The 26,298-nt window shown below is 45.1% G+C and overlaps 2 protein-coding genes across 13 annotated transcripts in view; one reads left to right on the forward strand and one right to left on the reverse strand.

Annotated features, from left to right (window-relative positions):
* The window catches only part of LOC135904654 (uncharacterized), a 49,670-nt gene that overhangs the window by 16,579 nt on the left and 6,793 nt on the right, over positions 1–26,298 (forward strand). Inside the window, exons 9-12 of one of the 3 annotated variants that reach the window (XM_065435535.1) lie at positions 1,395–1,514; positions 3,015–3,145; positions 5,943–6,017; positions 6,180–6,325. In XM_065435535.1, the coding sequence (XP_065291607.1) occupies positions 1,395–1,514; positions 3,015–3,145; positions 5,943–6,017; positions 6,180–6,218 (365 nt within the window). In that variant the 3' untranslated portion in view covers positions 6,219–6,325. The other 2 variants (XM_065435534.1, XM_070534051.1) reach the window with 2 other exon arrangements.
* The window catches only part of unc-104 (kinesin family member unc-104), a 136,244-nt gene continuing 129,063 nt past the window's right edge, over positions 19,118–26,298 (reverse strand). For all 10 annotated transcript variants that reach the window (XM_065435531.1, XM_065435530.1, XM_065435529.1 and 7 more), the window contains one exon: positions 19,118–26,223. In XM_065435531.1, coding sequence (XP_065291603.1) covers positions 26,181–26,223 — 43 coding nt within the window. In that variant the 3' untranslated portion in view covers positions 19,118–26,180. The remainder of the gene's footprint in view (positions 26,224–26,298) is intronic.

Genomic DNA, 26,298 nt, shown 5'->3' on the forward strand with positions numbered 1-26,298 from the left:
ACAGAAATTCTTGTGCGAATGTGGATGCAAATGCGTCTTATTGCAGGTGTCCCATCAACTTCTTATCAAAACCTGTAATGGAAATCAAGTCTTGGCTGTCACTCACTCAAATTTTCATGCACTGTTCAGTTAGTAAGCCTTAAAGGGAAGCTGAAGAGTCTGTCGAATTCAATAAGACGCTCATATACGGATGCGGGAACCTTATAAACCATGTAGGTAAAATTTTTTTTTTGTTTTTTTTTTTGTTTTTTCAATTAGGAGCGATGTAATCGTCGGTTGAAATTGCGCTGTAGCTCCGCCCCCCGTCGAATGCCGCACGCTGCTGCTGACGCTGACGATGTGAGCGGAGACCGGAAACCGCGGTGTTGTGACGTCAACTCTAGTGTTTCGTTCCTTCGCAGCGTCCGCGACCGTGCCTGACTGCGCTTGTTTCTGCGTGCGTACCATCGTAATCTGCTTCGATCGACCCTGCATTCCTTTGTTGGTGCGTCTGCATGTATGTAGGGTGGTAGTCAACGTGCGTGGTAGTCAACGTGAGTGGTAATCAACATGAGTGGTAGTCAACGTGGTAGTCAACAGATGAAGGTCACTACACGTACTGCATAAACCGAAAAGCTTTTCACACGTTTAAACCGTCTTTGTAGATTGCCGACAGCTTTGGACAGCGCACAAATGCCGACGATCGCATCCCCGCTTACGTTCCATGAGGAGGCATGCAGGAACAGAACGCTACAGTTGTTTGACCGGAAACGAGCTCACTAGATCGGCGAAAGATCGGCGAGATCACTAGATCGCTTTGCAAAAAACATACTCACCAAAGAGCATTTCCAACACGAGGAGATCCCAAGACTTTGCTTTCGTTCGCGTCGAAAGCACTGCTCGCACCAGCATCGTTTGCTTCTTCGAGAGGCCGGCTCTTCGCAATTGGCTCGTACATGTAGGGAGTAACGCCGAACCCCTTAGGAAAACGCAGTCTCTCTAAGTTTTCCATTACCGTCTCAGAAAAACAGCACCAAACTACCTGGCACTGCGCTTCATGTGTAGCGGCGGCGGTCGGTTACTAGAGTTGACGTCACGAGGCGCCCGACCAATCACAGGCGGAAACGAGACGTGCGAGCTGGGCGTGTCCGCTGCTGCACTTTTCGTCGAAATAAAATATATTTGCGCTTTCTTTCGCTCAATTTCGATACGATATTCGAATTCGGAGGGTTGAAAACCATTATCTACAGTTGTTCACTCATTTTTTCTGGAAAACCTTTCAGCTTCCCTTTAATAATTTTCATGTGTTCCAAAAATCTACATTAGACTTCAAGTTTTTGTGTTCATCTACTGTATGTGCATGGAAACAGTTAAATAACTGCACTAAAAAATTCACTTCGCTCTTCTGTCCACAGGAAGGTTGAGCTCGCTGCCTCTGTTTGTGCTTGGAACTGCCATTGACCTGTTTGGAATGCCCATGCTGACAGTGTGCACAAGTTCTTTAATATCCAAGGTCACCAGCAGCAAACATCAAGGTTAGTGGTCTGCATAGGCCTTTTCCCACCTCACAGGGTTTTTTGTTTTGTTTTTTTAATTTGGCTTTTAAACATGTTAACCTGTAATATCATATTGAAAAGGTCACGTCTGAGAGTTTTATATACAGTGGATTCTCTTTAGATGGAACCTCAAGGGACCATGGAAATGGGTTCCATTTATCAGGAGTTCCATTTAAGTGATTTCCGTTTAGCGAGATTCCACTGTAATGAAAAATGTTTTGAGTGACACGTCATAATTTTTTTCGCCATACAACGTGCCAGTAAAGTAACCACATGAAGTGGCTTAACTGGCACCGACTTTGTTTTCATGAAGATCTGATTAACCTTCCGTGGCATAATGCACTGCCTTACCTTCACGTCATGGCCTGTGATATGAAGTGTTTGTTATACCATACCGTTTTATATTCACAATGTTAAAAAAACAAAACAGCAAAACATTTCGTCTTTTCATACTCCACATTTCCATGCTGAAGTCTGCGATGCACTATGCATCTCTGCGTATCCACGCTGTTAGTTTACGAGCTTTACCTGGTTCCAACTACAAGAGTTGCTTGTAGCTCTATACTTTAATTTCTCTAATTTATTAGCATTTGTTCTTCGTAGCGAGCCTTACTTTTGCCTGAGGTGTCAAATGAAGTAGAAGTGCAGTTCTCAAGAAGTTTCACACTACATTTCAGATAACTAGGCACTTCGAATCTAGGTGGATTTGATGTAAGCAGCAGTGCATACCTAGATATGGAAGTCACGTGTTGCTAGTTATTCGTTATGTCTGAAATTAAAGGTAAATTCATACAGTGCACCAAATCACCACTTCGGTCGGCAAGCAGACAGAGCATGATACGGTGTGATGGCATCGACTTGTGTTGTACGTAACGGTTCTGCAAACAAGCTACGTGGAGCATGACTTATTGCTGCTGAGCCATGTAACCCTCTGTTTGCATGCTGAATTGGCAATTCTGCGGTTCTTCGCATAAATCTGCCTTTGTGATACTGCACCTTCATGCTGTACTGTGCAGGCGACCTGCTACACTGGCTTTGTGGCTGTGGCATTTCGATGCTGAGCACAACGTTGCAGCTTCGGTACCCAGCCATGACAGCCACATTACGATGAGGGAACACGCAAAATGCTTGTGTACCAAGCATTGGATGCACTTTAAAGAAATATCAGCTGGTCAAATGTGATCCAGAGCCGTCAACCATGGCCTCTCTTACAGCCCTTGTATTGCTTTGAAATGTTAAACTTCACCAGTCAATCACTGTGTCAGGTAATCATAACTTGTGCGCTTGAAACTTCAGCTGCCCTATTTAGCCACCAGAGCGGTCACTGAATACAGCAATTGATACTTTTCGGCCTCTGGCATTGTTTGAACGTTCCGAGAAATGTTTGGATGCATGGTCATGGTCCAGCATATGCTCCGTTGGCAGCTGTGAGAAGTAGTAGTCTTCACTACATGCCATCTTCCTGTCCTTCTTCTACAGCTGTTATGCAGTCGCTGTACATGGGCGTAATGCAGTTAGGCTGTACGTTGGGACCGCTGTGGACGGGAGGCACCTTGCAGCACAAGAGCATGCTTTTTGGTGTCCCCTGTGGCCTATCGGTGCTGTTCACGGTATGTATGCATGAGGTCATCACTATGGCCACTGTTCTGCGTCTCTTACACAAACAAACACTAGTACAGTAAAAGCTCGTTAATTCGAACCGCATGGGGAAGCCGCTTCAGTTCGAATTAACGAAAGTTCGAACTAACGAAAGTGAAGGAGAGCAACAGTACACTGCGATTTGGAAGCAGTAGGGAATGTCAGAAATTTGGCGTGTCAGAAAGTGATGGCGTGGGCCGCGGGCACACGCCATCTTCAAGTCGAAGCTCTGGGTCTGACTGTGCCACACCACCGATGTCCACAGAAACGAAAATTAGCCAAGGCTTAACACCATCACAATGAATTGCGACGGCCGATACCTCCTAAGCTGAAAACAGAGGTACACAGCCGATGAAGACTGCCGAAACGAAGACGCCGAACATGTGAAGGTGGCGAAGGCCCTGATTCGTTGGTTCTTGATTGCAAGCGCAGCTGCGAAGTACTTGATTTGCTGTGTTTTGGCGCTTGCCGTGCCATCTCCGCACAACATTAGCAGCCGTACAAGATTTGCAAAGCCTCCGAGATTCGCAACGGGCAAGAAGTCTCGGAGGTTACGTAGAATGGAGAGGCGGCAGCCGCCGCTGCCTTCTGGCTGACCCCGCGTCGGTTCGATTTTTTTTCGATTTTGCCTTCTCTCGCCGTTCTCTCCGTTTAGGAGGCAATACAGCCTTGTGTGTAGGCCGTAGGCGCGTTTCTCTGGCCGTGTTCCAGGCGAGCGTAGTTCGAATTATCCGTGAGGGAAGCTTCTCGCGTTCGAATTAACTGACTTTTTTATACATAGACTTCTGTGGAGCTTGGCCGGGCCAAATCGTACAGTTCGAATTATCCATAAATTCGAATTATTGAAGTTCGAATTAACGAGCTTTCACTGTACTAGCATTACTACTGGGACTGCAGTTTGCATGGCAAAGGGCAGGCTGTGCATGCTATCATTTCAGTCTATCCTCGCAGTGGTTCTAGTTCTTTGCCACAGTACCTGTTCTTTTCCCATTGCACATAGCCACCATATGTGCAGCCATCATAAAGAGGGTGTCTGATTTGCATGGCACATACAGTCAATCCCAGATGCCAAGTGGATGTACCAAGTGGATTACCAAGTCAATGTACTGGAAAATAAATCATGTGAATGAGCTAGCACACACAGTTTATACTTAATACAGTAGACTCTTTGTTAATTCGACTCTGTTAATTCAATATCATTTTTCGGTTAATTCTATCCCGACCAAAGGTTACGGCATGCACCCACACATTTCTACGGGTTGAAACTTTCGTTATTTCGATCCAACAATTGGCGTTCGCCGAATAATTTAAACTTGACTGCTCATCTCACACACACCTGACCCACCCTAATGAGCCCAATCACGACCCCTTCAGCAACAGTGTCTGTCTAGGCAGAGCTTAGGGGCAGTGAATACGTCAAATATATGCCATCCCGTGCTCAAAGGGCCTATTTTCGGCCTGCCGTAGGAATATCTTCAAGCAATAGTGGTAGCTCACAATGTCTGATTGTGGCATTTGTCCCATTCTAACCCACAACTATTTTTATTTAAAAAATTGGGCTGGAAATTGCTTTTATGCAATCGGAGACAAAACTAAAACTGCATTTGTGGCATTTGTATGCTTTACTGCATAACACTGTATTGTGGCGAAACTGACTTTATTATGCAAAAAAGGGGGAGGCATGCAGACAGGACACAAGTGGACAACACGAACGCCGACTATCAACTGAAGGGAGCACTGAGGCAAAAAAAGAAAGAAGACACAAAACTCATCTGCGCAAGCTCTGGAATGGTATCACCACGTGTCAGTCGGGTACATGTGCCAGTCCACGTGACAGATAGCTGTTAAGGCACTTAATCTCTTCCTTATGTAAAGTAATCGAAGGTTGACTCAGTGCTCCCTTCAGTGCTTTTTTCACCTCAGTGCTCCCTTCAGTTGATAGTCAGCGTTTGTGTTGTCCACTTCTCTTGTGTCCTGTCTGCACGCCTCACCTTTTTTGCATAATGAGTCCTTACCAACTAGCTCAGCTTTCTGTCGTTCTAAGCCGACTTTAGGAAACTGGCTGTCATTGTGCAACACATATTAGAACCTTGCCCATATTTCTTTATGAAAATCGGGTATGCACTAGATTTCTACTTTGTTTGGGAGCTTTAATGTCATTTCTGCGTTATTTTTCTACTTTAGACACATAAAAAGCGGGTGAGCATTTGATTTGGGGGCATGCAAGGGTTGGAAAAATACTGCACTGTAAACCAGTGGCGCGTTTTGGCGTTTTTTCTGCATGTTGTTTAATTCGACCTGCCAGATAATTCGGGCACTTTCGTCAGTACCGTGACGCTTGAACTAACAGAAGTCCACTGTATATTTTTTATGGGAGCCAACAATCTTGCAATCCAGATTCACATATCTATGAAACCTGGGACCTCGCATCAGAACCTGTGACTTCAATTTCTTGGCTCGTCTGAAATACTCATCACCTCTGCAATGTATTAATGCCTGTGTGTGATCTAGCTTCCTGGTTATGGTTTAGCATACTTACCTTGTCCTGGGTTCTCTGATGATCATGAATTTCGAAGACCTGTGCTGAGGCTTCTTGCGGTGTTGTGGCATTCATCAACTCTTTTATTGTTGGCTCCAGCCAGAGACATTCCTCATTCGACCATGGTTGATCATTTGCAAATCTGTGAACTTGTCTTTCTTGAATTTTGTTTTGTGCGTGTATATGTCTTGCTTTGCTACATTCAAACCACATGTCTTTTCTGTCTCTAGGTGCTGTTCCTTGCCTCCTTCCCACAACTTGGCCAGCAGCAGTCAGTGAATGAGAACGGCGAGGAAGCAGAAGAGGTAGACAGTTCATCAAAAACGGAACTAACCAGTGCCAGCGATGCACACTAACACTCGCACGTTTCCTGCTATTTGTGTGTTGAAATCGCATGCTTTTTTAGCCCGACTGTACCAGCCTGTGTGCAAACTGCCATACTCCTGTGTTTTTGTTTTGTTTTGCAGGACAATGAACAGATACCTCTTTTGAGGCAAAGACGCTAAGAGCACTTTTTTTGCAAGCACGGTTTTTAATTCACACGGTCGTCACACTGCGTCTTTATATATATGATATACATATTTTCTTCAAAATAAATTTATACATTTATTCATCCTTGTGCATGTCTGACTTTGTTTGTTTGTTTGTTTGTTTGTTTGTTTGTTTGTTTGTTTGTTTGTTTGTTTGTTTGTTTGTTTGTCTTCATGCTTTCTTAGAAAGGCAGGCTAGTTTGTTGCAAATTACGATTTATACAGCAGAACCTCATTCATACGTTTTGGGAAAAAACATGAGAAAAAAACGTACTAACCGGGAAAACATACGATCCGAAGTAAGAAAAGAAATTTTTACATTCACATAATGCGAAGCATCATGCGGATCATTGTGGCAGGAGCCGACGCATGTTGAGCTGGTGGAGCTTCAGAGGTCTGAGACGCGTTTTGTTGTTTTCCTATTGCATGGTCTTGTCAGAGGGCAACAGGAAACCAAAACAAAACCGAGATGGTGGGTGATGCCACCCAAACGAAACGTGTCGCTCACATTGCGCCACCTGCAGCAGGGAACAACAGTACAGTTTGGATTATTGCGTACTAAAAGCATGCAGTACACTACTAATGGCACTACGCACCATGCGCTGTGTAAAACAGATAGGTGACGATGCTTATCGCAATAGGTTTGGTGGCGATAGCTGTGAATGCAGTGTGCGACAACTGGGGTGGAGATTTGCTGGTATCGGAATAAGAAAGTGTGTGCGTCGTCGTTTTCACGTGAGACAGGCAGCTACGTACCATTCTCGATCACGCATGCCTCATGCTATTTCTCGTTCACACTGGATCTAGCGGCTGGAAAACGTTCCATACTGTTGCGGTGCAATAAATATAGGAGACAATGACACGTATAACAAAGACTGCCTGTTTTAGTAGTTGAGCCTAGAGAGGACTTCGTCTTCCGACCTCCGTTAGGCCAATACACGAGGCGAAGCCTACTAATGCTCCCATCGTTCTCGACATAGAAGAGACGTGGCATTTTCCTCCCTCTAAGAAATAAGCATCACCCCGATGCTAGAGGAGGTCACTGGTGTAAAGCTCCTTGCACAAGTCACTTGCAGACGTATGGTTTCATGCGCGCTTCGTGCACAACTTCAGGTCAGTGCTGGCGGCATCTCGTGCAATAGGGGCTATCTTGGACTACCTCGTAAGTAACGTCACTTAGGCGTCCTATCACTCGATACGGTTCGAAGTATTGCCTTAATAGCTTCTCAGATAGGATGGGCATCCAAACTGACACTCTGTCACCGGTTTTGTAGGTTAGTGGTCTATGGCGAGCATTGTAGCGGCCTGTGTCATAGTCCTGCTGTTGGCAGATCCCTACGTGTGCGAGCTGTCTAGCTTCTTTGGTGTATTGTGTAAACGCATCTGCATCCATGTCAGCACCATCACATTCATGTGGGGGCATTGCATCCGACATCATCCATACTTCTCCTCCATGAACAAGGCTGAACTGAGTCATCCATATTGCTTCTTGCTTAGCGGTGTTGTTGCAGAAGTTATACAAAGTAAGATCCGTCCCAATTTTTGTGTTTGACATCCACATACATTGAGGGTGGGTGGTAAAAACTTTATTTCATCAACGGAAAGAATTTGGTTGACTTTAGTGGGCTTCCAGGGTGCGTGCGGTGGCCGTCCGAAAAGTTCCTCTAGTGCCACCTGTTATGGTCGTGAGGCCCTGTCAGTTGGCGACTTCCAAAGCCCAGCTGATGGCCTGCAGTTGAACCACCGGGTCCAAGCTGGACACTGCATCTTCCCACTCTTGCTCATTAGAGAGTTGCCATTCTCTTTTCGGTTTTAGATTGTCGCATTCGAATAAAATGTGTTTTAAATCTGCCTCTGTGACCCCGTAGAGCTTACATTGAGGGGTGTAGACTCCTGGGTAGGCCTTGGAGTATATATAGGGGTTGGAGAAGGTGTTAGTTTGTAGCTTCCGCCATGCCACTTGTTGATGTTTATTAAAGCTTTTATCCGGCGGCGGGAGCGTCCTTCTGTTGTTTCCATAATATAATGTAATCTCGTGGTAGGTGGTCAAGGCCCCCTCCTTCCCAGAATGCGACGCATAGGCTGGAACCCATATGATTCTAATGAGTCTGGCATTTAAATTTTTCAGTTTTAGGATTTGTTTGGCGGGTTTGTGGACCCTCCCTTTTGCAAGGTTTCGAACAGCTGTCTTCAAGTCGCTGAAAATCGTGTTGTCTTCAGTTCAGTGCTTATAATGGCTAAGGTGATGGCCGCTTCCTCCACCTCATGTGCCTTTTTGCTCCATACGGAGGCGGCGGAGATTGGTTTTAGGTCCGTGCCCATGACACCTATCGAAAAGGCATCGTGATCACGGAGCTCTGCAACGTCCATACAGACTGCCTCCTTATGGTTTGAATATGGCCTGTGAAGGGCTTTGGCTCTCGCCATCTCCTTTCTGCAAGGTGTTCTGGATGCATGTTTTTCAGGATTGGATCTATTCTTAGATACTTGTGTATGTCTCTAGGCATTTGCACAGCATCCGTCCCTATGCATTCTTGCCTGATATCCAAGGTCCTTAGAATGTCTTCCCGTGGGTGTTTTTGTTAGCCTGTCATACTGTGCGATTCTGTGCACCTCGACTAGCTGGTGAAGCGTGTTGTGTATGCCTAACATTAGCAGCCTTTCTGTTGATGTATACTGAGGGAGATGAAGGGCTGCCTTGTATGATTGTCTTATGAGGCATTCAACCTTGTTCTTTTCCATTGCCTGAAGTTTGAGATAGGGGAGAGAATATACTATACAGGTGAGCACAAAAGCCTGCACTAGCCTCCTCAAATCTGTTTCTTGTATTCCCTGATGCTTGTTAGCTATTCGTCTTATGAGCCTGTTGGTTTGTCCAATGCATGTGACTAGTTTGTTTAATGTAGTTGTGTTTTCTCATTGTTTTTAATGTGCATTCCAAAGATTCTCAAGGTTTGTACTTCTGGAACTTTTGTACCATCAACCCTAACATCCAGTTGTGCCGGGGGATCGTTTTTCTTTGGTCTGTGTCTAATAACTAGGAGTTCGGATTTTTGTGGCAAGCACGTCAGTCCGACTCTCCTGGCGTATCCGGTCACTATATTTGCTCCCGCCTGTAGTGTGCTCTCAATATCGCCTTCGTTTCCCCTGACTGTCCAGAGGGTGATGTCGTCTGCATAGAGTGCCGAGGATATGTTTGGTATGACGGCAAGAAGCTTGGCCATGGGTATGAAGGTTATGTTGAACAGAAAGGGTGACAGCATCGACCCCTTCGGTGTGCCTTTGCTTCCTAATTGCAGTGTATCCGACTTGGTACTTCCGAATGTTATTTGAGACATTCTGTTGGTTAGAAAAGCCTTGATGTATGAGTATATTCTCTCCCATGTTTAAGTCAGAGAGGGAATTCATGATTGCATTGTGGATGACATTATCGAAGGCTTTGGTGAAATCCAGTGCCATTATTGCTTGCATGTCTTCAAGAGTTTTGTTTAAGTGCTCTGTTAGTCCATTGGTTTGTGGATAGTAGGCTGTCATCTTGTGGCGAGTCGTTCCACTGAGCATCAGGACATTATCTAAAAGCACTGCCGTGAATGCGGTTCCTCTGTCTGTGATTATGATGGTTGGTGCACCATGTTTCAACACAACATTCTCTATGAAAAATCGCGCCACCTTTGCTGCTGTGCTTCATGGGAGAGCCTTTGTTTCGGCGTGGCAAGTCAGATAATCAGTCACAAGAATAACCCAACGGTTTCCTGCACTACAAGCAGGAAGCGGGCCCAAAAGGTCCATTCCGATCTGGGCAAATGGAGTGCGTTGGACATGAACGGGTTCTAGCAGGCCGGTTGGTTTTCTTGGGGGCGACTTGTGCCTCTGGCAATCACGGCAAGTTCTGTTAGATATGGCGCCGTTTCCTGAGGCTACTTCGAGTTCCCCAAACCACTTCGAAACGCAGCACAGCTAATTGAGGAATGCAGAAGCAGGAAAGCACATTCCAGAGGAGCGGCCGAGCAAACAAGTTGAAGGCAACAAGTTCACGTGCCAACAAGTTCGTACGCCGCCGGGATTAGAAGGGGGCTCGGACAATGGAGCATGAGCAGCCCTCCCCTTCTCCTCGTTAGAAGAAGTGCATTGCCAGTCTGCGAGGCAAGACCGCAGAGAGCCGCCAGGTGTGACACCGCGACACGGGCGCCTACCATTGGCTGAAAGTGGCATCATCGGAGCGGACTCTCCCATTGGTCAAACATGACGTGACTTACAGTGCTCGAAGGGCTTATAAGAAGCCTTCGAGAGATTCTGGGACAGTCCCTGATTCCCTGAGTCACCTCTCTCGAACGTCTTGCCGCGGGCCGCAGCGTCCGAGTTGCTGCCGGCCCGTAATGTCGGTACGACTGTTCATTGACGCTACCTCCCTGTAAATAATGTAAAATAAATCCTCCCAAGTTTGTTTTCCATCCCGACGTCCGTCCTCCAACCCCTACATCTGGTTGGCAGCGGTAGGATCGCCTCCGAATGCATCAGCTGGTGGCAGCGCTACAGATCAACCTTCGTCCAGAGAGATCGTAAGGAACCGGGAAGAGCGAAGAAGAGAGCCTTCGTCGAAAGAGGTCCGAAGAAACTGGGAGTAGCGAAGAAGGAGCGAGCCTTCGACCCAGGGAGTCCGGAGGAACCGGGAACAGCGGACGAACGAACCGGATGGCAGGGTGCTGTAACCGTAAGTGAGCGCGTGGTTTTTTTCCTTATGATTCGCCAGACTCAAAGGTTGTGTGTTCAATTTTGATAGTTCTGGGAATTGGGAATTTGTTGCATTGTGTGTTTGCACAAATTAATTAAGGAAAACAGTTTTAACCACCTATCGGGGCAGCTGCCATGGATCTTAGAAGGTTGACGAGGTTAGACTTGTTGTTGGTGTGCGACGATTTGGGAGTTGAGGCGGACGAACGGATGAAAACGCCAGCTATCATAAAGGCGATTGAAGATAGTGGCAATGATGATAAAAGCATTGAGCTTGCTTGGGAATTGATACAGGAGCCACGGGAGCATGAGCGTCGTGTATGTTTGCGAGAGCGTCGTGAACTTAGGAGTAAGCATAAGCGTGAAGAACGCGAGAATGAACGGAAGCAGGAGCTTCAAGAACTTGCTCTTAGGTGTCACCGTCACGAACGTGAGAATGAACGCGAACGAGAGTATCAGGAACGTAAGCTTGAGCGTGAACAAAAGTATGAGAGAGAGAAGGCAGCACTGATCAAAGAGATACAGCATTGTGATCAGTTATTGGCACAGAGACAACGGCTGTCTGAGAATTCTGTAGGTAGTACAGAGCGAAAGGATGAGGAAGCATCGAGCGGATTTTTGCCAGAAGCCAACGAAAAGAGTAGTGCCTGTGAGATTAGCTGCAGATTCATAAGTAAAGGGAAAAGGCTAGCTGCTAACGATGCCTTAGTGGCAATAGAGGCCGTTAAAGGCCAGAGTGAGAGCGACGAGGTGCTGTGCCAACAGATGACTGTGGAGACAGCTAGGCCAGCTGCGAACAAATTGGCACAGTTACCGCGTTTGTGCATCGCTGGTAATGTTAGCGAGGTTGCTAGCGAAGAAAAGGGTACTGCTGACCCGACGGACGCGAGAACCCATGTAGAGCCAGATCTGCGTGCAGAAGTGAGGTGCGAACTGGACGATGCAGTTGAGAGTAGTTCTCGGGATGGCGAGCTCCGTAGTCCACGAGAGAAGAACTGCATTGTTCAGGGATCGGTGCGGCTCTCCGCCAGTCTAGATAGCCTAGAGAGGGATGGTTCAGTTGATAATCATTCGGACTGTGCGCGTGAGACAGCGATCGATACCGACGGGCTGTGTGCCGATGCACAGCGTGAGCTGGGCAATTTAGTAGAGGGCAGTTCGCAAGAGTGCGAGTTGTCTTACTCGAGTAAAGCCTGCTGCATTGTGCCAGAGTCGGTTGAGCTGTCCGCCAGTCGAGGCAGAGAGAATGTTGATTTAAAGGAAAATCAATCAGACTGTGCGGGTAAGAGACCGATCCGGGCCGACGAAATGTGTACCGGCCAGCACGAGGCACGAGAAGGCGACATGAAAGGGAGTGCAAAGAGAAAGCGCCGTAAAAAGAAGCGCGGTAAAGACCGAAAGACGGTAATTAATGTAGCGCCGCCAAAGATGGCGAGAAACCCAAAAGGGCAGGGCGCGAGGAAGAAGGTGCGGTCGTCACGGACGATGTTGACGCATCGAAAACGTTCGAGCCACCGGTCAAAGGGGGACCGCGAAGAATGTTCTGCACGGACGCGGACAAAGGGCACGAGGCTGTTAAACTCCTCATCGTTCCGTAGTTCTTTTCATAGCTCAGCGTGCAGTTCGAAGAAACGCAAGGTGGCAGGACGAGACCAGGTGGGGAGTAGCGACGCGGTCAGTCGAGGTCCTGTTGAAAGCGGGGCGGGAGGACGCAAATTGGCAGGAGACTGTAACGTCTTGGGGGAGCTGATAGTGAATCAGCCCTTTTGTTGTCTCTCGGCAGCCAGAGTAGCTTTCAGACCACGGCCACCCCGGGTACGACTCAAAGTATGAGTCAGACGTAAGCATTTGGAAAGGGAGGCCAAGAGCTTCCGTAGAAGTAAAGCATGTTGTTTTATTTTTATTTTTGAGCATCGGAAAGTTTTCGCGATTTGAGACTAGGATTTCTTTCAAGGTGTAAGGTATGAGCTTTGTTTATGTTTTGGTTTGAGAAAGCTCCGAGATTTGAAAGATGCGTTTTAAGTAAACATGTAGTCTCGCGAGATGCTCATTAATAAGTAGATAGGCTTTTTTTGTGCGTGTGTGAGTAACCTAAAGGTCAAGGTTATCGTTGAAAGGCCTATGGTAAAGCGCGTGTGTTATTTAACCTTCTTTCTTTTTAAGTGTTTTTGAATTGTCTAAGGTTAAGCGCGTAGATTTTCAGTGAGTGCATGATTTGCACGGAGAAGCGTCCTTAGTTCCATTAGCGCGTGTCCTGTGTGGACGGAAGGAAGCAGATTTATGACTGGGTTGCTCGTGTGTTGAGGGCAGCCGTATTCTGACTTCTATTATAAGTACGCGTGGAACGAGTTATTAAAAGACGCATTAGTTTAAGGGTTCTGCGGAGTGTGTAAGTCCCGCAAGTTTAATTGTTCGTTTACGTCACGTGTCCTGTAGGGCTTTCAGGGAAGAAACGTGAGTAAGCGTAAATGAAAAGTTTGCCTACAACACAAGTATGCGTTCTGGATAGTGACCACAAGGCTAGAGCGCTTGTGATTACGCGCTTGTGAGGTTGACCAGATTGTTCAGTAGCACCAATACGTGCGATAAGTACGCCACTGCGATGGATTGGAAACATGCTGTTCATGTAGTTAGGCCACTTAAGTTATGTTCGGCTGTTTTCATTTGTTGTTTGCATCGTCAGCGACCCTTTTGTTTTGCAACAACAATAGTACTCTGGTCTTGTCGGCAATCGAGGAGAAATGGATAGCTGTTTGGAAGGGTGGTTGAAACTGTTTTGTCAAAATTGGGGAAATAAAAGATCAGGGTTCATTTTTACTCAGTAATAGAATGGCGAGTCAGGGGTGAAGAGCCTGCGCTTACACGTGGGGCAGCGCTGTGTTGTTTTGTTTGTTTGACGTCTGTTCTCCAGGGCCAAGGATCCCGAAGTTCGTCAAACGTGGCTCGACCCCAGTACCCTGCAGCTTCTATCAGCGTTCCTCATGGCCAGCGAATTGAGTTCACCGGCCATTCAGAACTACCGGGGCGAGGACGAGCTGTTAGATATGGCGCCGTTTCCTGAGGCTACTTCGAGTTCCCCAAACCACTTCGAAACGCAGCACAGCTAATTGAGGAATGCAGAAGCAGGAAAGCACATTCCAGAGGAGCGGCCGAGCAAACAAGTTGAAGGCAACAAGTTCACGTGCCAACAAGTTCGTACGCTGCCGGGATTAGAAGGGGGCTCGGACAATGGAGCATGAGCAGCCCTCCCCTTCTCCTCGTTAGAAGAAGTGCATTGCCAGTCTGCGAGGCAAGACCGCAGAGAGCCGCCAGGTGTGACACCGCGACACGGGCGCCTACCATTGGCTGAAAGTGGCGTCATCGGAGCGGACTCTCCCATTGGTCAAACAAGAGGTGACTTACAGTGCTCGAAGGGCTTATAAGAAGCCTTCGAGAGATTCTGGGACAGTCCCTGATTCCCTGATTCACCTCTCTCGAACGTCTTGCCGCGGGCCGCAGCGTCCGAGTTGCTGCCGGCTCGTAATGTCGGTACGACTGTTCATTGACGCTACCTCCCTGTAAAAAATGTAAAATAAATCCTCCCAAGTTTGTTTTCCATCGCGACGTCCGTCCTCCAACCCCTACAGTTCATACGTGATGTTTCACGGCCATGGCGAGTCTTGGCCAGTAGTACCTTTGTCGTACTCTGTTCAGTGTCCATCCAGAAGTTACCTCATTGTGGCATGCTTGGAGTACTTCAGTTCGAAGGGGTGTAGGAATGACCAGTAAATAGCTGCATCCGATGGGTGAAAAGTCCCTTTTTGCAGAGAACATTGTTGCGAAAACTAAACGATGATAGTCCTCTTTAAAAAATTCTAGGCACCTTGGGAGTTCGTTCGTATAAAAAATTAATAAGGGCAAGCAACTCAGGGTCATCACGTTGTTGGTGTGCAACGGTGGCCATATCAAGAACACTGAGGAATGGCGTTTCATCTTCATGGGATGAAGCAGTCAACTCTATCGGTGACCGCGACAGGTAGTCAGCGTCAGTATGCCCTTTCCCCGACTTGAAGATGACCGTCATGTCGAACTCTTGCAGCCTGAGGCTCCAGTACGCTAGTCCCCTGGAAGGATCTTTCAGGTTTGTTATCCATTATAGTGAATGATGATCCCTGATAACTCTGAAAGGGCGGCTGCACAAATATGGGTGAAATTTCATAACCACCCATATCACGGCAAGGCATTCCTTCTCATTTGTCGAGTAATTGACCTCTGTGTACGAGAACGTTCTGCTTGCGTAGGCAATCACCCTTTCAGCGTCATCCTGCAACTTGACAAGCACTGCTCCCAGACCAACTGTGCTGGCATCAGCGTGAAGTGTTGTAGGGGCTGCTTCGTCCAAGTGGGTAAGTAATGGAGGTGTTTGTAGCCATTGCCTCAGCTCATTAAATGTCTTCTGTGTGTCGCCCCACACAAATGCCACGTCATCTCATGAGGTGAGTTAATGGCGATGCAATGCATGCAAAATCTGCGATAAACCGACGATAATATGCGCAGAGGCCCAGAAAGCGCCTGACAGATTTGTTATCAGACGGTGTAGGGAACGAACTGTACAACAGCGGCAATTTTCTCAGGATTGGGACAAACACCAGCATGACTGATGACGTGACCAAGAAGCTGCAGTTCCTCAATGCAAAAGTGGCATTTCTCTACCTTCAGTGTGGCGCCTGCCGACCAGATGGCTCGCAGAACCACTTTCAGTCATTGTAGGTGCTTGTCAAATGTTGCAGAAAACATTGACGCCATCAAGATAGATCAAGCAGGTCTTCCACTTCAGCCCCGATAGCACAGTATTCATGAGCCTTTGAAAAGTTGTGGGCACAGAGCACAAACTTAAGGGCAAAACTTTAGATTCGTGCAGTCCATCTGGCGTCACGAAAGTAATTTTTGTCACAATCTCTCGGGCCCACCTTTATTTGCAAATATCCGCTTTTCAAATCTGTTAAGGAGAAGTGACGAGAGTGTCGAAGCCGGTCGAGGCAGTCACCTATACGTGGGAGTGGACAGGCTTCTTTCTTTGTAACCTGATTCAGCTTGCGCTTCTTGGCAGAATAATGCAGGCTACCATCTTTCTTGACTAAAACTACAGCTCATGCCCAGGGGTTCTTTGACATTTGAATCACGTTGTCTTTGAGCATTCTAGTTACTTGCTGCTGTATCGTTTCACATTCTTTTAGAGCCACATGAGAAAGGTTCTAATGAATTGGTCTGGCCGTATCTTCAGTTATTATTTGTTGCTTGGTTAAGGGCATGCGACTGACTTTTGATGTCAATGCAAAGCAGTTCTGAAACTCAGCTATTAATGCAAGGAGTTTTTGTTGTTCTTCTTGAGGTAAGGTAGTCCTGAAATCAAGAACAGTAGTCAGAGCTTGTGCAGATACTTCTTCAAGCATTGAAAAGCAGCCATGAATGCCTGCAGCTCCCTCGAAATAGGCCACAGCCATGCCCCTTGGAAGGTGCTGATGCTCCGTGCTGAAATTTGTCAGCAACAAATTCATGTGCTCAATAACAATGTTGGCAGTACCTCATGCAACTGAAATACTGTGAGTAAATAACAGAGGGGTTGTTTAGTATGCAACTCGTTCCCCATCAAACGGCGCGTCACATGCCACAAACAAGGGTGCACAACCGAGGTGGGATGATAATGTCATCATCACTCAGGCATAATGAGTTACGTGGTGGTTCTAAGCAATCATCTGGATCAGGGTTATAATAAAATGCTACCACACAGTCTGGGATGTTGATGACCACTCCATACGCCTCAAAACGTCCATTCCGATAATCCAAGTCTTTACAGCATGTAGCGAGAATAACGAAAGTGGAGACAAAAGATGCACCTCCCATGTTGACTCTCGCCGTACGTCGTTTGGCAGAAATCGGTAACTGGCTGCCTGCGGTCCTTATATTGGGCCCTGTCTACGGCATCTTTACTTTCTTAAAAAGAACTGTGAGGTCTTGACTTATCATGGAGAAGTCAGCACCAGTGTCAACCAAAGCTGTCACTTGCTACCCGTCAACAAATACAATAAGGTCTGCGCTTACAACTTCGTCGCTTTTACGGCTCGCCGGCTTTATAGTGTCCTTCAGTGGAAGCAAGTAAAACTCATGCTTGGGCTAGTTGGTTCATGCTTGAAGTATAGGTAAAGGCAAGGCGCAGAAGACCAGAAGACCAGTCCGCCATACGTCCGTTTTCACAAACTGTGGACGGCTCGGAGGCTCTTCCTGGGATGACCAAAGTGTAGCAGTCGACAGCTGGTAGTATGGCGGTATCGATATAATAGATGGTGAACGTCGGACCGCAGCAGCATAGTTCATGGAATGCGGCTCAGGACTAAGGTTCGTGGACGAGAATGCTTGCCTGATTTCGTCACATACGACTTCGTCAACGGACATCACTGGCGGTTTTACTGTCAGAGTTGCGAGCTTCTGAATTTCTTCTCAAACAATCTTCCAAATCAGATCATGCAGAGAGCTCTGAGTGTCAACACTTATGGTGCCAGCGTTGACTTCACTGCTGCTGGATAAGCAATCATACTGTCTGCGTCATTAATGAAGTGCTCGCTCAATAGCAGTAGCTTCTTTGATAAAATCAGCCACGGTACTTGGTGGATTGCGCACCAGTGCAGCGAAAAACTGCTGTTTCACTCTGCGCATGAGGTAACGTAACTTTTTATCATCCGTCATGTTTGGGTCGGCTCCACAACATAGACAGGCCATGTCCTCCGCGAACATTGCGACGCTTTCGTTGGGTTTCCGAACCAGCAACTCGGTTAGCTGCTAGGCACGGTCCTGTCATTCGATAAAAGATGTCAAGGAGCTGCTGGCGGAAGTCACTCCAGGTCAATAGACTGCCTTTTCAGTTTTCGTACCACGTACGAGTGATATCACCAAGGGCGAAATAGACATAGTTGAGCTTTTGTTTAGAACTCCACTCGTTAATCTTGATGATGCACTCAAACTGGTCAAGCCAGTCTTCGACATCTTCATAGGTGCCACCGTTAAACCGATCTGGAATCTAGTTGAAGAAGGGTACGCAGTTTGGGAACATACTGAACGTTGGTGCCAAAAAATTGTGTTTTCCGGGAACATATGAACCGGTAAAAAAATGAGCATACTCGATTGCAAATGTTGGCGCTGGGAAAACAAACGTAACAGGAATGTATCAACAAGGTTATACTGTACCAAGACTCATTGTAAACTGTTTGCGAAGCCTCGTAGGCGTTTTTAAATTCTTGGTACATGCCCATGTTAAGTGCCCGAAATAATGCACATTAGTATCTCATGTTGCAAGTTTAATCACAAAGGTTGTTACTAGTTGGGCAGACACACTTTGTCTTGTTTACCGCTTTCTGAAAAAGAGTTGCTGTAGTCCTCTCCGAGAGCGTGCAGTATGTGTGACGCACATCAAATAACATCATGCATGTATTTGTTTGAAACATGGGCTACCACTCTTGCCATGTACATTTAAGCACAGACATTTGATTGCATGGATACTTGGTTGTGTCAGTATCTAATAGCATGAACACCAAGCATTGCTGGAATACATTCCTACCCGAATACTTACCTCACAATATTTCCAATTTTCTCTGTTTTGACTCACAGCTTTGAGTAAGTACTTGAGTGCTATTCTGACATCAACTTCAACATTGACTGACATAACGTGCAAGTGCTTGTGGACCTATGCCAAAGGATTCCATGAGCTTCTATTGTCGAGGCACGATAATACAAACTTCAAACTGAGGCTGTTATTGAAATTACACAGGCTTTTGTAAGTTGACATGGTATGCAATACTTGTGAGGCTGCATTTAGCTTTGAAAGGGCTGTATGTGCACTGGTGAAAAAAGGATTTCGAATAGTGTAAGAATTAAACATAGTAACCATGTCTTCTGTCATTACATTAAGATGATGCCTTCACAACCAAACTGCAATGATCGCTATGTGACTAAGGAGGTGTTTTTACCTCAAGTCTCCCACTATGTGTCCACTAGGATACTATCAGACTAAAAGATTTGTTATGTAATGAGATCACTATTGTTTTAGTGTTCCTCCAAGCCCACCATGTAAAGTGAGAAGGCGGGCTCAACTAAGAAGTAACAAGAATAACTGCACAGTCAGCCTTGAGCTTTATTTGAAAAACTCAAGAAGGGAGAAACGGCTGCCTTTAATGCAACAAATCACAGTGTTCATCATTGTTTTCTTTAGTCAGCGCGACCAACAGACAATAACATCTTGAAAGTGACAGACAAAAAATCCAGAGTTGGGGGGACAGCATTCTTTAAATTTATAGTACTAGATTGTTCTCATTGTCTTTTTCTTTCACCACCCAAAACAATTGGCCCTTTATGATGGCTACACAATGCAAGTCACAGCTGTACATGTTGAACACAGACTGCACATGTTTCCACAAAGAATTAAGATGCGGCAGTAATATAGAGCTCTTTCCTTTTTTCAAATTTTTCTTTTGCCTTGGCCAACCCAGACTTTCGCCTTCGAATGTGCTTTGTCTCAAAAAGTCGCATGCGATTGGCAGAGCACAGTGACTTGATCCAGACTTCAGAAACGAGTGCACAGACACAATTTATACACAGTAGATGCCATTGTGTACAACACGCTATCACTGTGCTCAGATAAAAAAGGTAGAGAGGTGTCACAAGACGGTGGCCACGACAAGGGGCAAACATGCTGTTGACACAGATTGAAATGAGGACAGCAAAGCACTTGGTTTTTGCACACTCTAACAGTGCTGTGTGCGTGTCACTCTCTCATGTCCCTGTCTCTTTGCGCTGTGTACTTTCATCTGACGAATCACCAACAAGCTCAAGCTTCCATGCTAACTAACACAAAGCAGTGGGCATGATGATTCACAACCAACTCTGATGTGTGATAAGCAAAGCTTATGATGTACCAGAGTTGATCAAAAATCTAAGTACTCAGCGCTTTTCACTATGCGAAAAAAAAAATCGCTCTGCTGTTCACAATTCAATCAGCACTATTAGTACAGTCACGAGCAAAAGTTTGTGGACCAAAGGTGCCGCAGTTTTGTTGTTTTTTATTGCAGCCTAGACATTCTGGCTGAAATAAAAGGTAAAATCAAGAGTGCAAGTCTGCATGTGCGTGTTTGATGAATACAATGTAATAAACCAATTCCAGGCCGCGGAGCTGCTCCAGAAGATACTTTAATTTTTTGCTGATGCCATAGCCCCCAGACTTTTGCTTGCGACTGTACGTACACAGAAATCGCTCTGCTGTTCACATTTGACCTAGTGCTAATAGTACATCACAGGGCAGACTCACAGACGTCATTATTGTGTACGTTTGACCCTTTCCGTGTCCACCATATTGATGTACACTGAAAAATCATTACAACCAGCCCAAACTTGTACACTTTTGGAATTGCAGCTGTAAGCAAAGAGCGAATACAGACAGAGATTTTCCGAGACAGAATCTTGTTTTCATCTTGAGAAGGTCATACAACACACATGTTTACATTTCTGTCTCGGCAGTCCCTGTTGGTAAGATATGCTAGATCTCTTTTTGCTTGTTTTGCTGCTACCATATAGAATGAGGTCTACATGAGAGAAGGCATTGGACATCATATGAAGTGCTCTTCTTTGTGATGTTAATTTTTAAAATGATTTAGCTTATGCTGGTAAAGACGTTTGTAGGAATTCATTTAAAGGTCCCTAGAGGTGTTGTCCAACCTTTCATGCCATAGTGAGCATCTTCTTTTCAGTCTAGGCATGCTTAATGTAGTATGTCATTACACCTTCTCACAATGAGAACAAGCACACTTTGAGACCACAGGTTCAAACAATGTTTTGGTAAAAGCAAGTGGATAGCTATTCCTCACACAAAGAGGGTCATACAGATAAGAAGAATGGAGTGCTCTGAAAAAGTAAAAATTGCACCAGTGCACACAAGATGACAAAGGAACACACCACCACAAGCAGTGTCAACAGATAAAATAATTCAGAATGAGTAGCTTGAAGGGATTGACGAGGGTCATTGCTTTGTCTGCTGTGTAAAACAGCACAATAATGCCTAGCCACTAATTGACAGTTCATTTACCCATTTCACCTTTCTTTTTAAAATGTTATTAGCTCAAGTAAGTGCAACCACATCATTCACACGAGCTCATGTAGACAACGTTCAGAGCGGTTCCGAAGTTTTCGCACATCTACCTGCGCTAAGCAACGGTGCTTATACTGCAGCAAGCACTGTACTTCCCTTGGATATTTAAAGACAAGTTACAAATTTGTAAACAAGACAGTAACCGTGAAATCAGTTCAGAGCACAGGTAAAAATACCTATGCTGCCAGCGCGGATGACCATACATTTCTTTTCGATGGCATTGCTACCACACCTCTGTGACATACATCTTGCAGCTTATGTTTTCTTTCGCTGGCTTGAACAATATACCATAAGCTTGTTAAGTGTAGGATAGAACTGCTGCCATGAGATGTTTCCATAAAAAAAGAATGTCTGTGTTATCTTTTGAAAATATGACAAAGTAAACTGCTTAAAGAGTCACAAATAGTAAAAAAAATTGTGCACGCTAGCTTTATACAGGTATAAAGTTAACAAAAATGACTAGCTGCGCTGTACAGGCATGTTCACTGTTGCAGTCATGACAAAAAAAAAGAAATGACTGTCTCCTCCAGCTAGGTTGAACATTACGACTTTTGTGTTGCAAAAAGCTGACAACCTTCCGCTGGAGGCCCCTTTCACAACTGCAGGAACTGGGATGTTATGCCTGTACAAGTTCAAAAACATAAGCGCTAAAACTTCTGTATTTATTTGACTTAAACAAGAGCCTTCATCAGATGACAAACGTCTCATGACAAAAAAAAAAAATTCTGCAAAAAGAAAAAGTAATAGAGTCTGAGAAATTATGCTCAAATTTGCCGCAGTTTCACTTAGCAATATCTCGACAGCATGTCTTATCAGTCTGCTTGGTCTGAACTTGAGCAACTTCCTTCTCTGTTTTGTTTGTATAGTGCGTTTGTTTTGTTTTGTTTTTTCTTCTTCATACAGGATCTCTCAGGTGTGCTGTTTATTGTTGCTTCCATATGCCTTACATGTGAGGTCTGCTAGCACTAGTGTCACACGTCACACTGAGGAATGGAATGTTTGCTTAAACTCGCTTGCAAGCACTGCTTGTCAAACCAGGCAGCCCCCTGACGGAAGCTCTGTGATGGGGAACCGCGAATTACAAGACCAAATCATTCAAACTGCAATTCAGTAAAAATCTGCCTCCTAGCATTCTTACGATCTGATGCATTGGTTTTACTACCAACAAATCAAGAGTAGCAGGAGTGCTGGATTTACTGCGCACCTATTCATGAGAATAAATGCACCGTCCACAAGAAGGCCAGCCATTATGACTGGCTTTAAGATTACACCTGCATTTCAGCTTCTCATACTATCATTAAGGCAGCAGTGGACATTGACTAACCATACAAGTGGGAGCATTATAAGGAAGTATAAAGTGCCTTTCACTCTCTTTCAGATCCCTTGAAAAAAAAAATGCAGACATTCCTTTCATAAGGTGTGGCGAAGTAGCATGCACCATGCCATCAGTTGCTTGGGCTGCTGATTAAAAATACAGGCGAGAGAAAAGAGAATAAGTTTCCCTGCACTTCCAGTCACATTGTTTGCTAGCTAGGACCAAATCTACAATTTCTGGTCGGGAATTTTAGTACACTTGGTCTCAAGAATTGCTGACAAGTTGCACATTCACTGCGCTAGTTACAGCCTTTGTCGAAAGGAATAAGGGCACTGTGCACATGATCACAGCCGTGATCTGTGAGCATCTAGATGAGCTGTTGCATCCGCACCATTTCAAAGTGCTACATGGAGGTGCAGGCTCTTTCTTGTGCTGTATGTTCCACAGGCACAATGCAATAAAGCCAGGACTCGGCAACACTCGTGCTTGTAGTGGTCCAGTTTCATTTGACTAAGGCTGTACTCGTCTCTGCTAGTCTAAATACTACACAGTAAATTTACTTAAACTGTGTACTTATGCGAACGTGGCAGCACAGCGTGCGTATGAAGTGTCAAGCATGGGCATGGTGCACAACATGTGATGGCAGATGCCATAAGGCTTTCATACTAATGGAGCAGCATTCTAGTAATGAGAGTTTGTAGCAAATTCCTCTTCATATTTCTGAGTTACAACATAAATGAAGCATCGGTGACTGTTTATGACGCCCAGGGAAAACATTCGTGCCTGCAAACATCGCAGGCATGAATTTGCAGGCACATCTCACTCATGATTAAATAATAATGTTACAAGGTAACTCATCAGCCTCGACTGCAACCTCCTGTCTTGCCAAGCCATCATTTTTGTCATATACAGTACATGTGCTGCCACAATTTCTTATCACCCTCTCTGCTAAAGTGCATCTCGATATAAAGCAAGCTCTCAAGTGCACAACAGGCTTGCTGAAGTTTGTGTCAAACTGAGAATCAGGCACTCAAATCCTTCTCACCAATATTACCAGTGCACTATCGCTCTCAGTTTCGTTTTGCACCTAACATTGCAGTTAATGCCTTATCAAAATTGCACAGTGAAAGGCAACGGATTCATAAACTTCTCTAGCTACCTCCAGTGCTGAATGCAAGATAAGCAGTGTAAAGAGTTTCATTAGCCTGGAAGAAGCCCCCATGACATTATGCCTCTGGGTGTGGATGTATTGCGAAACACAGCACACTGCCGACTACGTACAATAGGGTCTTAAGATTATTATTACAATAATTGGGAACACCTGGAAGTTTACTGGTTTGTGACTTTTTTCTCCCGCATGTATCTCTCTTTCTTTTTCTGTTTTATGATCATTAAGGAGAAAAATAGTGCTCCCTGCTTTTTAATATTGTCATGCTGGGAAGCAGTAATGGAAATAAAATGGCCCATAGTTTGTGATAATTTTTACTTCAGTTGACTGCAGCTATTGAGAGTAACGTGCTACAGCACAAGTTAAACTGTCACCGTTCTCTAGGTAATGTTATGCCATTCTTCCTTACATACGACAATCTTAAGGCTCTTTGATTTGAAAAGTCGCAAAACATCCACGCATTCACCCGAGAGTAAATTTTAAAAAAATAAAAAAATTGAAACAGTGTGCATCAAAACCCCACCTAGAAGTAGTTGCCCAGCTGAAACTAAACTGCCAGTCAGCATCATTTGATATTTCTTATTTCATTTTGTTTGCAAGCCTCGAGGAGAGAGAAAAACCCTGAACATGATCAGTACACCAAGTTGGCAAAAGGCCGTGCTCTCCACATGAGGAGCGACAAGATAGTGCGCATATAACTGTGATAGCACTGATCGGGAACCACTGCATAAGCGATAGCGCGTGAGAAACAACCTGAAAACACCGAGGTCCAGAGTGTCGCATGCTATAGGCGTGTCGTAGTACACGGGTAATGAAAGTACATTGTATATACACATAACAGATTTACATACCGACGCAAAAAAATAGGTTATGTACACTAAACAGTATGCAGGAGTGATCCATGCCAGAGCGAGCAGCAATAGGAAATAAGCTGCACAGCATGGCTGGTGGGAAAGAAAAGAACGGTGCTCTCCAAAGCACGAAAGCAGTTTCGAAAGCACATCTCTCTCTCTCAACCTCTCTTTCTCGTACACCTTCAAGTGTGAGAGTGCTTCAATTGTGCGGGTGTTCTGCAAGCCCAGAAAGGTGTACTTGCTAGGCATGTTGCTCTAGCGACAGATGAACCCCATGCAACGACGCAAGCCAACTGCATAAGTGAGACACTGTCACACAAACCACTCTTGCATACTCGTTTTGCAATGCCCTGCACACTCATTCAAATCCTTTAAAGCACACAAAGAGAGAAAGAAAACAAAAGCAAGATCGATCGAAACTACATGTACAATCGGTCGGGCGCAAGGCAATGAACGTCAGAAGAGTTGCACGTAAAGGAGACAGGAAAAAGTGTGCTGTCGTTATTATATACAGAAAGCTCCGAAGCTAATAATCATCACAGCGTGCCTTTCTTGTTGTCTTCTTTTTTTTTCCTTCGTAGGTTGATTTCATATGTATAGAAAACTTGTAGAACCCGAGAGTCCTTGCCACAATCATAACTACGTACACTAAAGCTATGCCGAGCAGCCATCGTGATAATCAACGGCCATCTCCTCTCTACAATAAAAACACTCCAAAAAGCGAACAACTCATGTAAATAAACTTCACAGGGTTATGTGCCTTTTCAAACAGGGTAAAATATCCATTTTAGCATTTTATACATTCATATAAATAGCAGACCTATGTGATATGGAAACAGAGGTTCCTATAAATATACATATATATATATGTATGCGTGTGTATGTGTAAAGTATACAGGAATGAAGGAGTTTACATTAAAACAATTACAACAAAAACAACTCTTTACACACTTGCTGCATGTAGCAGAACACTACGGCTGCTCCTACCACAATGAACGTCAGTGAATTGTACATGTATGGTTAAAAAAAAAGCAAGCACAGATTTTGACACCACTTGGGAACACAAAATCAAGACCCAAACAATACTGGATCAGTGTTCAAAAAGACTAAACATTTCTTTGATGCTCAATAAAAAGCTTGATGTTTTCCTCTCTCAATGCATCAAGAGGGCACTGAAGGGTGAATGTTTCGAACTGCATAAATTCATTAAGCAGCTTAAATGTATAACCTAGTTTTTGTGAGGGGCACAGGTCAAACTGAGGTGCCCGGGTGCTACATACTCGCAGCCATATAATTTTCAATCTCGTAATAAGGCGGAAAAATATGAAAGAAAGTCCACCGGCGCACATTTCACTAGCGTTCACGTCTGCACCCTCGTAGTGTGCACAACCTTTTTACCCATTCGGTATGTGTGTCATCAGAATTAAAACACCATTCCTAAGAAATAAAAATAAAGATAAAAGTATGAAACAAAGCAAAACAAAGCAGGAATGGACAAGAAAATGCGTAGTGCTGTCTGCCGTACTTACTAAGAGCCATTGTAAAACCAAAAACGGCATCACACATGCTTCAAACAACTAAGGTGTTCACTCGTGTCAGCTCCCCCAATTATTGCAAGCTGTCATGTGAGCTCCTCTCGAGAGAAACCAAGGACCACCTCTTTTAGTAGCAAGGACAGGGCGGGTGCCGCTTCAATCACTTACAGGCCAAGGTCTACATTCTGTTTTCGTGCCAATTTTGATCTGAAGGAGAAAAGGAGAAAAGGGGAAGGAGAAACGAAACATAAGGTGAGATTTAAAAAGGTTTTTTTCCTCTCT

This window comes from Dermacentor albipictus, chromosome 2 (assembly GCF_038994185.2).
Source record: "Dermacentor albipictus isolate Rhodes 1998 colony chromosome 2, USDA_Dalb.pri_finalv2, whole genome shotgun sequence".
NCBI lineage: Eukaryota > Metazoa > Arthropoda > Arachnida > Ixodida > Ixodidae > Dermacentor > Dermacentor albipictus.